At 43.9% G+C, this 13,932-nt stretch overlaps 2 protein-coding genes across 4 annotated transcripts; one reads left to right on the top strand and one right to left on the bottom strand.

Moving 5' to 3' along the window:
- Positions 1-383: 383 nt before the first annotated feature.
- inip (ints3 and nabp interacting protein) lies at positions 384-3,707 on the top strand. Of its 3 annotated transcripts, none has more exons than XM_083793021.1 (4): positions 384-613; positions 1,318-1,417; positions 2,515-2,602; positions 3,089-3,707. In XM_083793021.1, exons 1-4 carry the CDS (start codon positions 595-597, stop codon positions 3,194-3,196), a joined length of 315 nt encoding a protein of 104 aa, XP_083649147.1. In that variant the 5' UTR covers positions 384-594; the 3' UTR covers positions 3,197-3,707. The 3 variants fall into 3 exon arrangements, with proteins under 3 accessions (XP_083649147.1, XP_083649148.1, XP_083649146.1); XM_083793022.1 differs by having other exon boundaries at positions 384-619; positions 3,111-3,707; XM_083793020.1 differs by having other exon boundaries at positions 384-619.
- Positions 3,708-4,302: 595 nt separating this feature from the next.
- Positions 4,303-13,374, bottom strand: kiaa1958 (KIAA1958 ortholog). The gene is made up of 6 exons (XM_083793687.1): positions 13,241-13,374; positions 10,488-10,796; positions 9,661-10,180; positions 9,252-9,431; positions 7,444-7,635; positions 4,303-6,816 (listed from the first exon to the last, which is right to left on the bottom strand). Exons 2-6 carry the CDS (start codon positions 10,773-10,775, stop codon positions 6,494-6,496), a joined length of 1,503 nt encoding a protein of 500 aa, XP_083649813.1. The 5' UTR covers positions 10,776-10,796; positions 13,241-13,374; the 3' UTR covers positions 4,303-6,493.
- Positions 13,375-13,932: the final 558 nt, after the last annotated feature.

Genomic DNA, 13,932 nt, shown 5'->3' with positions numbered 1-13,932 from the left:
TGTTACAGCTTACAGATCTGTTGTTTTGGGGCGAGCGCGCGACTCTCGCGAGAAGCCGCTTCACGGCCGTTGGTTGGTCCTCGCTGTTTGTCAGCTGACCGACGCGTGTGAGTGCGACTGCGCAGCTCCGGAAGTAGGACAAAAACAACTGTTAAAAGTGTCACGTGACACACCCTTAGAACACACCATTATTTGCATGTACAAATTTGCAAATAGATCGGTATACAGATTATGAAATCTATTATTATACGTATTATAATAACAACAACAACATTGTATTTACATTAAGCAACTTTGTTGACGTCATTGAACTATATTGATGAGTTTTATTTTGAAGTCCACGACCGGATATGGTAAATATTCTGGTCGTGCGTCACTTTACATTTGGAAGAAAAAGAAAACAATGTGGATATAGTCAACGAGAACTCATCATACGTGTGTGTTTGTTTGTTTGTTCACTTTGTTGTAAAGCTGTTATGAATGAACAGTGCACCATAACGTATAGTCAGGTGTCTGCTTTATAATCTGCGAAACGTTAATTCCGTATCTAGATTCTAGAATCTAGATTGATGGATAGAATCTGATTGGTCCGTCATGGCTGCTAATCCTTCAGGTCAGGGTAAGAATATACATATATGTTTGTGTGTTGTTATAGCAGACCCCATGTTTTTCTTCATTGTCATTTATTTATGGTTTCAATATTGTTCACACACACAATTTAATTTGAGTAGTTTTAAGATACTGTTGGACTGTTCCAGTCCAGAGACCAGTAGTAGGCTGCATCTTTCGGTATGAGAGATAAACGTCAGATTGTTTTTCTTGACTGTTGTTCTATTGCATTATACACACACACACAATCATCTTTAATGTGACGTACAGGGCACAGTCTCAAAAAACATACAGAGGCTTATATTCAGCTAGGTCTGATGTCTGATGTCTGATATTAGCCATGGTTCACACATGATTGATTGAGATTGAAGTATTTATTAACAGTTTGCAGAATTACAGTACATTTCAAGCACAACTCGATACAAAATATGTGAGTGGACGACACCATAAAGTATAGCACCGTTTTCAATTAATCATAGGTTTAGAAGGATTCACATGTCTTAATGACAGTTGGTAGGGCGTTCCACATCTTTGTGGCATAGGGGCGACGAAATTTATTTAGTCCCCAATTGTTTGTGCCGAATCTGGGTTGTACATGGTTTGTTGAACTCACAGTCATGTTTCAGGGCCTCTTTTCAATGTCTCGAGCTCTCTTCATGGGTTTCTTATGTCTCAAGCTCTCTTCATGGGTTTCTTTCTTCACTGTAGCTTTTCAGAACAAGGCCCGGGTGGCCATCCTGGCGGAACTGGACAAGGAGAAGAGACGGCTGCTGCAGTCCAGTCAGTCTCTGAACAACCCTGGAGCCAGGTGGGGGCTTAACCCATTTTGGGCGGGAAACCCTTTTGGTGTTTTAAACATTATGTTATAATTTAGCTATTGAAAAATAGCAGATCTACAAGCTCATAGCGCGCCACCAAGTGGTGTGCTATGAGCTTGTAGGTCTGCTATTTTTGAAAAATCGTGAAAATGTGGCACAAATCTTCTTTCAGAACATTTTTAACTGAAATATTTGCTTCTGGGAGGTCCCTGGAACTACATATTTTGAGATGGGGGTCCGTGGTCCAATAGAGATAATTCTGGGGGTCCTTGACATGAAAAAGGTTGAGCACCACTGACATAGAAAGAAAAAAATTAAGATTTAGAAGCCTTTTTTTAAATCGACCTCAGTCCAAAATGGATGAATAGTGACTATTATCGCAGTAATCAAAATATGCTTAAAACGCCAAAAGAATGCCACTTTTTGCACTTTCGTTAACCCCTATTTGGGGAAACTTAATTAATAAAAGCGATCTACAATACAACGAGCTGCGAGCTTAATCGAGCTTGATGGCGAATCTGTTTGTGTACAGTGAAATAAGAGCGTCCCAGGTTTATTTTATCCACTGTAGAGGGTTTAAGTGGTACTGAATTTACAGCTCAACAAAAGCGAATTCATCCTTTTAGTAGTTTAGTGTATGACGGAGGACAATTTCACGATGCATTTAAACGTATACTATTATTGTGACCTTTTTAGATAAAAGATATTAGAGGTGTAGACGTGACAAAACGGTCCAAGTACAGAGTTGACTCGGGTCCAATTTATAGAGAGTTGAAGTGGTTAATGTATAAAAATGGTTATTATATTTTATACATTGACAATTTTACAATTATGGGATGGTCCAGTTAAAGTTAATAGTTCAATATGACAATTTACAGTCTAGGATGGTCCTGTAATTGAACGCATACAATGCTTTGTTTATTCTGTGATTTGATCCCTTGGTCAGTAGAACACAGTGTTGTTTCCTATCATTATTCTAACGAAGGATCAATATGTTCAATATATAGTAAATATAATCAATTAGAATAATGTACTACTATATTATGTGTATATCTGACACCTCTCTCTCTCTCTCTCTCTCTCTCAGTATCTCTCTCTCCAGACCTAATCTGAAAGACTTCAGGGATAATGCAGAACAGCAGCACATTGCTGCTCAACAGAAGACTGCCTTACAGGTCAAACACACACAGTCACAGATTGGTCTGGTTTCCAGGCTAACACACACACACAGATTGGTCTGGTTTCCAGGCTAACACACACACACACACACACACACACACAGGTACACACTCCCATATGTACAGTACGTAAAGAATAATTGCGATTAACGTCCCATCCCTAATTTGGAGGGCCAGAGGGCTGAAGTGCGATGCTTGAGCACTGGGAAGAGGAGTGAGTCTTCATCATAGAAATGCATGGCAGACTCAATAAACACTTTATGTGGACAGTTACCGCCACAAGGACGGATTCAGTCCTTACAATATCCAAGATGTTCATCAACACCTTGTCGTAGCTCTCTTTAGCCACGGAAATAGCAGATCTACAAGATCAAAGTTGGAAATTGATGCCTAATATTATATACTGACATGTTTAAGAAGCACTACTGAACACATACATTTCTACATGTATCTAATGATTGTGTGTGTGTGGTTTTGTTGCAGCATGCACACGCTCACTCATCAGGATTCTTCATCACACAAGACTCTTCATTCGGAAACCTCATCCTGCCTGTTCTTCCACGCCTGGAGCCTGACCCCGTCGTGACCTGACACACGCACGCACACACGCACACACACACACCCCCTTCTAGGCTCTTCTTTCCATCATAAATTTGTCTTAGTTGTGAGATGGAGCCTGGTATTAACATTTTATTTCTGCTAGTTTAAATCTTGGTTAGACACACACACACACACACACACACACACACACAATCATGCTCTGAGATGGCATTTCTATTCAAAGATTGAATATTCAACATACATTCAAGTCCAACAAAACGGGTAATTGTGTTTATACATGGCATGAACTGAATTCGTTTGAAGAATCCGACAGTTGTTCTGAACTGATATCCTACCGGAGCACTCTGACGCCGGATTTGGAGCAGATCGGAGTGTTTCCGAACATTTGATGACAAACTTTGTTTGACAGAACCATAGAGATCTGCTCTTGTACAAGTCCAAGTTTTATATCAATTTTTATTTAGCTTATTTTGTGATATTTTATCGTCGCATGATCTGAATTCTGAATCGGCCTGGATGATAATAAATTGGTTTGTGTTGAGTTACTGTGTTTAATTTCTGTATCACTCATATGGACTCTTCTGCGGAGTACCTGGAAAGCAAAGTCAGTAGGCCATCTCCAATATAAAACAGGATATAGTACAATTTGTCGTATTTTGTGTAAAACTAAAACTGTGTGTATTGAAAATGTATTGTAATTAATCCAGAACCATATATTCTCCCACTGTACTAAAGGTTCCAAATGGAGCTAGCATCTATAGTTGTGCATTATCTTTGTCATTAGATTATTGTTAGTGTTTCAACAGGAACAATTATTGAACCTGGAAATCATACGATTATTTGTGGTAGAATAGACCCAACTTACCCATCAAAAAAGTGGGTGGTGGTGGTGACAATGTCACAATCTGTCATGTCCTCCATACTGTAGCTCTTCATGAGCCCAAACATGATTTGCATTTAGATATGTTAATGTAAGGTGTAAACACAACAGCACAAGATCAACATTTTATTGGATTTGCCAGACCACATGTGTAGGTGGTCTAATACGCACAGAAATCAGATCGGGAGGGGAGAGGGTGTACATCTTATGTATAGAGTCGACAGAGAATCTGCCACCTACAAAAGTAATCGGTGATGGACAGGTGATAAGATGTTGCCTCCTATTGAGATAATTTCTCATCCCACGGCAAAAGGGAAGTACGAGAAAGTTAACAAATCTTATCAACAACACAGCTCTATTTGCATAGTGTGCACAGAAAATGAGATCCAATCACAATTCAGACGAATTCGAATGTAGCTACAGACCTACAGTAAATAAGAATGCACATAAATACCACATGTAAATGGAAAGGCGTGAATGCATTGCTTAAATTATTAATCGGATCTACAGTAATATATTTACATGTTAATGGCCATACTATCCACTGGACTAAGGTTACAGACGGCACACAAGTACAGTTGTGTTTTCTGTATGCAAACATGTATGACCTTTATTTGTCAAATGAGTGAGTGAGAGACAGTCTGCAATCTTTGTCCAATTATGGAGATGACTGACATCTTAGGCTAGCCTTCAAGTACTCTGTTAACAAGTACTTCACTAAAGACTGTGCGCGCATGTGTGTATCTGTGCATGCACGGATTGCACGTGTGTGTCTGCACGCATGAAAGAGACCGATTCCTCTGATTGGGGAGTAAAAGATCAAGATACAAAAAGAAAAAAAAAGCCCACTGGGAATTCATTCATAGTATTATCATCATCATCATTACGCCTACTTGTTATATAGTACTGGTCTTTTAAAATCATGTTTTCAATTTGGTTTGTATTTTGACTACTAAAAGTTTGTTTTTAAGGTGTTGTTGTAATGCCAAGCAGTCATTTCAGTGTGAGTATGAAGTACAACATATCAGTGGTGGAATCTAAAATCCTGCCATTGGCCATGGGTGCCCTCATGGTTTAAAGCAAAATAAAATGTCATGACTGAGTGTTTCCTCAACAATTAGCAGGATAATTATGTAGAATCTTTCTAATCCTATGCTCCACATTCCAGTTGAAGAAATTGCAGATTGAGGTTTTTCTTTTATGAAATATCCGAGATCATTAGGGGTTTTGGAAGATGCTTCTGAACATTCATTATTGTGTAGCTAGTTTGACCACTTCAAATACTCATAAATCGAATCTATGATTCTATTCTATTGCTAGTTTGAACACTTCAATTACTCTTTCATGACTAATAACCGAAAAGAGCAAATCTATAAGCTTACAACGCATCTTTGACACGTTGTGGCTATTTTCAGGGGGGCACAACATGATTCCATCGAAGACTGCCATGCAATCCAAATGACTGAACTCTCAGCGACTGAGAACTTTAATCCATGGGCACCTAATGGTCAGAGCTGACTCTCATAACAGTACTACACAAGTATAATAAAGGGTGGTTTATGTTCTTGGATGATATACCCCAGTCTCAGGCCAGCCTGCTCTGGCTCAAACCTAGTTCACAGTTCACACGCGTATCTTACTTCACACGTCCCAATGAAGTCGCACGTAACATTCTAACATAATGACCTCACATGTAACGTTACAATGATGTCACAGTGTACAGTACAGCAGTGGTCCCAAAACCTTTTCATGTCAAGGACCCCCAAATTGACACCGATTAGCCCACGGACCCCCATTTGAAAATATATGCCAGGGACCCCCATAAGAGAAGATCTTTACGTCTCTAGCAGTGATTCCCAACCCTAACGGGTCCATTTGGTTCCATTTGTACACTCTCAGAGTTACAGACCCATAAGGGTCCATTTGTTTCCAAACTATCATTTATCTATTTATCTGGGGACTCCCTGGAACTCCCTCAAGGACCCCTGGGGGTCCCCGGACCCCACTTTGGGAACCACTGCAGTACAGCACAGCGGCACCAATGTAGAAGAGGGTTTGTCGTGTCTGATAGAGCTACCCAACAGTTAGCTCTGGGACTCTATGCAAAGACCCATATACAGTAACTTATGTAACGGGCTGAGATACGCATCTATGGCAGGAGTTCTCAACGCTTTTGGCTACAATAACCTTAATTATAGAGAAAATACCCCCCAAAATAATTTGGCGACCCCCAGGTTTAGAACCCCTGATCCAAGGAAGCAGTCTGAAATACCCATATATGGATTGGGATGAAGAGGCCGACACATTCCGAGCGGTATACACCATATACAGTATATGGACATGGATACCACGTAAGCTCCATAATTTACGGTCACGCGAAGCCGTGGCGTCATTTAGCGGCATTGACGTGGCATCTCTCAAGGAGAGAGAGCCTACGAAGACAACGTCTACATGGGACTCGAGTCCTTTGACACGATGGGAAGCAGGTCTCCTTTGGCCTTCATGGCCTTGATCTTGGCTTTGATGTTGTCGTCCATGGCCTGCCGGCAGCGGTGGGCGTAGTGCGCCAGCGTCTCCTCCTTCTCGTCCCAGGGCGCCAGGGCGTGGAACACCTCGGGCGCCGACAGGCTGAGCTCGGCGATGGCCGCCGTGCGGGATATGGTGTTCCTGTCCACGCCGACGCGGTCGAAGGCCACCTTCATGGAGACGCTGCGGCGGAACTCCTGCAGTGCCGCCATGTAGCGAGCGATCACGCCCACCACGTTCTTCACTAGGGGAGAAGAGAGGGGCATTCACCCATTAACCCATTCTGACCTGAGATCAGATTCATACGAGTTTTCCACTGGACACACACTGGTCTGATTAACCCATTCTGACCTGAGATCAGATTCTAAAAATGTCAGTCGTTCTTCGATTTTTCAAAAAATAGCAGACCTACAAGCTCGTATCGCGCCACTCGGTGGCGCGATATGAGCTTGTAGATCTGCTATTTTTCAATAGCTAAAGTATAACATGATGCCAACAACAAAATGGGTGCCCGGTCAGAATGGGTTAAGACCTGAGATCAGATTCTACAAAATTGTCTTCCAAATTATGGCAGTTTTCTGAAGAACCTACAGTTTTCTATGTCAGTGGTTCTCAAACTACTTCATGTCAAGGACCTCCAGAATGATATGCATTTGGCCGCCGACCCTCAACTGAAAATATGTTGTTTCAGGGACCCCCCGAAACAACACATTGTCATTGGAACACGCACATACATACAGTACGCGCACGTGCATGGTTACAGATTGGAATAACCTCTTAAATAGGCCTACGTGGGCAAATTGATTATTAACCCAAAATAATTATCCATGTGTGTGTGTGTGTGTGTGTGTGTGTGTATGTGCGTTCTTACTCCTGACACGCGTGTTCTCTCCCTCCCGACTCCTCTTGGTCTTCAGCGTCCTGGGTCGCTCCAGAGAGTGAAGCTCCACCTCCTCAAACGAGTCAAACAACACCGGCGAATCAAATGCCGCCGTCTCATCCGGAAACGCCATGTGTGAACTTCCTGGTTCCATCTGATTGGAGGACTGAGGCCGCCTCTTTTCTGGAATGGAGTGAAGAAGATGGATCGGATACTTTTCTTTTTTTCTTTTCAGACAAGAAGTGTCTGTAGATGTCATTAAAAGCTGTCTAAAACCGTGTTTACAGACTTTTTATTATGAGAATGAAAAGGCTGAATTATTTTATTATGCAAAAACACTGCTCTATACTACCGTTACTATTCTACCGTTTCTCAACCAGTGTCCATGGCATATTTACAGGTGCATGGTGAAATGTTTTAAATATATTTTTTTTTGAAGAAGAAAGTCTTTTGCACACCTACAGAGACAGCTGCTTCGGATCAGTGGACTAGAATTCAGTATTTACTAATACTAATGACTAAATCTGAGACGAAAACAACCACCCAAATCTGGCTGTGACAGGCCGTCTGCCCCACATGGAATATTATCGCCATTTTATTTTATTGTGTCAACTAAATCCTCATTAATGCAAACTAGATTCAACATACCGGTACTCAAGCCTGCACACATTCTAAATATGCCCCCGAAATATTTTACAGAGCAAATGGTCTTTATTGTCTCCACTCCACATCATATATTTTTGTTGTCATGGACACTTGTACAAAACATTAAGCATTAAGACCCATTTTAACCCTCAATGGCTTCCTTTCTGAAAAATAACGTCATTGTAAAAAGATTCACGCGTTTAGATATTCCATTTACAATGAGATGCGGACGGGAGCTGGTGCCACTTGGACCCGGACGTAACGTAGCACTACAAAATGACGTCGGACTTAAATACTGAATAGTAGGAGAAAGGGGGAGTTCCGTACACCGTCTCGTCTTCCCTTACAAAACCTTTATTGATGCAGTTTTCGGTCACTCCATCAGGTATAAAGAAGCACCTGGCAAACGCCAATGTGTTACCGCAAATATATGATTTGTTATCAGGTATCAAATATCCAACATCCATCAAACGTCCATCCATAGACAAATGTTGAACCAATATGTGAAGTGTGAGGGGGGAAAAAACAATGTAACATTCTCTACTGTGAACTACTGCAGGGGTTCTCAACTTGGGTGGTCCGAAATTATGTTGGGGGGTCCCCAAATGATGTATATATTATTAGTGAATGGCTGGAGTTTACATAGTACACATAGTGCATGCATATACTTTCCTTAATGATTATATCTAGTTTCAGTATTTATTTATGATGCATTTTCTCTATTACTAAGGTTGTTGCAGCGGTCAATTTGTATTGGTGGTGGGGAGGGGGGCGGGGCAGGGGTCACGAGACATGTTCAAAGCATTTCCGGGGGTTTCCAGCCAAAAACCTTGAGATCCCCTGAACTACTGTATGTGACAGTGAAGTGAACCCCTGAACTACTGTATGTGACAGTGAAGTGAACCCCTGAACTACTGTATGTGACAGTGAAGTGAACCTGAACTACTGTATGTGACAGTGAAGTGAACCTGAACTACTGTATGCGACAGTGAAGTGAACCTGAACTACTGTATGTGACAGTGAAGTGAACCTGAACTACTGTATGCGACAGTGAAGTGAACCCCTGAACTACTGTATGTGACAGTGAAGTGAACCCCTGAACTACTGTATGTGACAGTGAACTACTGTATGTGACAGTGAAGTGCGTGTTCTACCTGGCCGTAGTTGATCCTGTAGGAAGTCACAGATCAGCTCTGCTTTCTTGGTGAGTTCGTTCTGCAGTAACTCCTTGTCCTGTTTCAGACTGGAGATGGTTTCTATCATCTGCACATTGCGGCTTCGCTCGGTTCGCAGAAGCACCCTCAGACGCTCCAGCTCACACTGGCCTCCGGTACCTGTTTATATGAACACACACAGTACAAGCCAAGGCTTATGTAGAGAAGTGCTTTTTCACACCAATGGGCAAGTCACAATCACAAGAGAGAAGGGCTTGTCTTGTAGTGTAGTGTGGCATGCTACAAGACGTCCGTCTAAACTTGAGCTCAACACCAAACAAGACGACGTGAATGCCGTCCTCAACTCTGCCTTCCCCATCTCGGGAAATGATGAGTGACCAGGCCATACCTGCTATCTGGTCTGTGATCTCTGTGGCAGAGCTCTGCCCTGGGGCCTGCTCAGTGGGCCCTGCGCTGCAGCTTCTTCCACCCAGCAGCTCCATCTCTGGGTCCATTAATAATCCCTCACACGCAAGTCCCTCTCCCTTCTCCCCGGGGGGGCCAAGTGTTTGGTAGTGCACCAGGGGCTTGTTGTGGGGCGACGGCGTGTGTATGTGCGAGGACAGAGAATTAGTCTGTGCAGGGTTGGCAGGGTCCGACAGTCCACTTGTTCCCATGTTAGCGGCGGGGTAGTAATCCTCCGCCGACACCGTTTCCTGTTTGATCTTCTTCCCCGTTCCTCCTCCTAAGCCCGCTAGACCCGCCGCCACGGTCCCTCCTCTCTTCCTGGAAGGGCGGGGCTCGTAGTCGACGTCCTCGTCGGTGGCTGACGAATCGCAGCCGCCGATGTCAAACAGTCGGTTGTTATAGTCCTCTCCTTCTGAGGCTGGTTCGCTGCAGGACAGGTCACATGACCCTCTTACTGTAACCTGGAGAGGAGAGGAGAGGAGAGGAGAGGAGAGGAGAGGAGAGGAGAGGAGAGGAGAGGAGAGGAGAGGAGAGGAGAGGAGAGGAGAGGAGAGGAGAGGAGAGGAGAGGAGAGGAGAGGAGAGGAGAGGAGAGGAGAGGAGAGGAGAGGAGAGGAGAGGAGAGGAGAGGAGAGGAGAGGAGAGGAGAGGAGAGGAGAGGAGAGGAGAGAGTTTTTGTAGATCTGCCATTTCTTCCTATTGTTCGCCCCAGAATACAGACGCTATGGTGAGATTTTTTTAAATAAAAGAACCAGAATCCTAATTTCACCTTAGAGGACGAACGACCTGCCCCAAACCTCTGTTGGCCTTGCCTGTTACCGGCCGACCCTCCGGGGCCGCTGTCGTGGTAACCCAGGGGCCAGTGGTAGGCGTGGCCTGCGCTGCACCCCCACACGGCCACGGTGCCTCTGCTGCCATGGAGAGCGGTCTCTGGCGTCAGGGCATTGCCATGGTGCTGCCGTAGGCCGGGGATCAGGTTGCAGATGGTTCCGTGACTGTGAGCCCAGCGGACCAGCTTACACAAACTGTCAGAGGTCGTCTGCACCAGCTCAGACATTATCAGTTACATCAATACCACCTGGGGAGAGAGAGAGAGAGAGAGAGAGAGAGAGAGAGAGAGAGAGAGAGAGAGAGAGAGAGAGAGAGAGAGAGAGAGAGACACACACACACACAGACGGAGAGAGACAGACAATAGGGAGAGAAAGTGTAAATTACCGGGTGTTCTATTTAGAGCAGTGGTCCTCAAATATTTGCGACATGGTGCAATTTTCAAAAAGCTTACAGTGTACGTTTGGGTTAAATTGGTTAAAGTGATTTTGATACTACAGACACGAAAACCAGTATTTAGCCAATTGTGGGGTTTTGAAGCAGTGCCTGATGATGAATGAGATTAGTTTCCAGTAATGCATCCAGGCGATTGAGGAAACACTGACAGTGTGACACTGAAGATATTAAATTGCAGTGTTGTAAACTCTAATTACTGGAGCCTCGTCAGGTTCTGACAGACTGGTAGTGTGTGCAGGACTGCAGGCTGGGTGGTGTGTGGTTCTGACAGACAGGTAGTGTGTGTGCAGGCTGGGTGGTGTGTGGTTCTGACAGACAGGTAGAGTGTGCAGGCTGGGTGGTGTGTGGTTCTGACAGACAGGTAGTGTGTGTGTGCAGGCTGGGTGGTGTGTGGTTCTGACAGACAGGTAGTGTGTGCAGGCTGGGTGGTGTGTGGTTCTGACAGACAGGTAGAGTGTGCAGGCTGGGTGGTGTGTGGTTCTGACAGACAGGTAGAGTGTGCAGGCTGGGTGGTGTGTGGTTCTAACAGACAGGTAGAGTGTGCAGGCTGGGTGGTGTGTGGTTCTAACAGACAGGTAGAGTGTGCAGGCTGGGTGGTGTGTGGTTCTGACAGACAGGTAGTGTGTGCAGGCTGGGTGGTGTGTGGTTCTAACAGACAGGTAGAGTGTGCAGGCTGGGTGGTGTGTGGTTCTGACAGACAGGTAGAGTGTGCAGGCTGGGTGGTGTGTGGTTCTAACAGACAGGTAGAGTGTGCAGGCTGGGTGGTGTGTGGTTCTAACAGACAGGTAGAGTGTGCAGGCTGGGTGGTGTGTGGTTCTGACAGACAGGTAGTGTGTGTGTGCAGGCTGGGTGGTGTGTGGTTCTGACAGACAGGTAGAGTGTGCAGGCTGGGTGGTGTGTGGTTCTAACAGACAGGTAGTGTGTGCAGGCTGGGTGGTGTGTGGTTCTGACAGACAGGTAGTGTGTGCAGGCTGGGTGGTGTGTGGTTCTGTCAGACAGGTAGTGTGTGCAGGCTGGGTGGTGTGTGGTTCTGTCAGACAGGTAGTGTGTGCAGGCTGGGTGGTGTGTGGTTCTGACAGACAGGTAGTGTGTGTGCAGGCTGGGTGGTGTGTGGTTCTGACAGACAGGTAGTGTGTGTGCAGGCTGGGTGGTGTGTGGTTGACGTGACAACAAGATATGAGACATAATAACCGCTAACTGCAGCAAGGCTGACCTTGCTGTCTGAGATGTCTCTCGTAGCCTAACTATAAAGTATGCTACAGTTCAGGCAGTACCCAATACATATCAAGTACACTGTATGTCAAGTTCAAGTACACAGACATGGACGACTCATGATTATAACACACACCATTATAGTGTTCTTATTTTGATCATAAGACCCAGTCACCAATGTCAGTCTCCAGATTTTCTTCATATTATATGACACTGGTTTACTATGACACTATGACTGGCACATTAGGAGTCCAACTATAGTGATTCTCAAATGTTTAATTTGCTAGAAGAAAAACCCTGAGTGTACAAATGGAACACATTTGAACCCTCTCAGACCTGTTATGGTTAATAAGGGCTATATTAGCTCTTTACGTGTTCATGGTGATATTGTTATTATACATTAATTGTGTATGTCCGTGGCAACAATGGAATTTTGACAAGAAATGTCCACCACAAGCCAGCATGGTGACCGTCCTATGTCATGACCTATAGGTCATTACCTATATGTCATTGTCACCTATATACCTGACTCACATGTTCCATTGATTCAAATTTCAAGTCATGCCATTCACAAACACAACCAAGCCAAACAAACCACAGCCCGGCAAGAAGGTCAGGCTGACAATAATAATATAAGATGTATAGGCAAGTATAGCATGTCATAATAATAATTTATATAGGCCTGCAATATAATTCATAGTTAGTAGCAACTAGCAATGCAAAACTCTAAACCGTGTGTGCATTTGAGCTACAAAAGGACACACACACACACACACACACACACACACACACACACACACACACACTTGAGTTTCTGAATTTCATCTTTCACATTTTTGTGACAGAAATCTGTTTGCATAACACTCACTGTAATGTACACATGTCTTGAGAACAGATGCGTTGCGATTAATTATACTTTCTGTGGACAGATGTCATCGTTCTAAACAATAAGCACGCGAGGGGGACCCACAACAAAGCGTCACAATAAAGAACCTTACTTTACGTTACTCAGTATGGCCTATTTACCTTTTTAGAACTCGACGTTACCGGAGGAATTCCTGTGCGGTCAGGCGTCATGTCTGAGTCGGACCGAGTGTGGTTTTAATGTGATCCCATGTTTATATTTCATCCATGGTTTTGACCCAAAAAACCATGTCATGGAAGCAGTTTTATTATGATTATTACTCGCGTGTTTATATTATTATCGCGGGGCGCACAACGGGTTTATTACCGCCACCAGTGGGTCCGGAGGAGTAGGAATAAACTCTGTGTCGTTAACAGTGCGCGTGTTAATACTGACATCTAGCGGTGTACCGGCGCAAGTACCTCCCAAAGAGCTCCCTATAATAAACTTAGAATAAACTAGTTATAACTGTCGTGTCGGTGAAGAAATACATGAGGGGCCGGGGAGCGTGATTTTATGTTACATACCAAATATGATGGCAGAATATAATATGATGTATAGGCCTATAATCATGACAAATATACACATCTAAAATAAAATGGACTATGAACCGAATCGTTTACACCATCTGCTATCATATATCATGTTATAGGCTACCTATTTTATGACCATCAATTTGTCATGCGTATTATTATACGTTAAAATCCTCACTGTTAATGAATTGATCCATATATTTGTAATACTAACCCTTGACTGAGGGACGGGTCTTCCATGTTTGAGTTAAATGTTTTACCGTGTAGTGTAGCCCCACCCT

The sequence above is a fragment of the Protomyctophum parallelum genome (genome assembly GCF_964188405.1).
Source record: "Protomyctophum parallelum genome assembly, chromosome: 21".
Lineage (NCBI taxonomy): Eukaryota > Metazoa > Chordata > Actinopteri > Myctophiformes > Myctophidae > Protomyctophum > Protomyctophum parallelum.
This window is presented reverse-complemented; position numbering and strand designations above follow the sequence as displayed.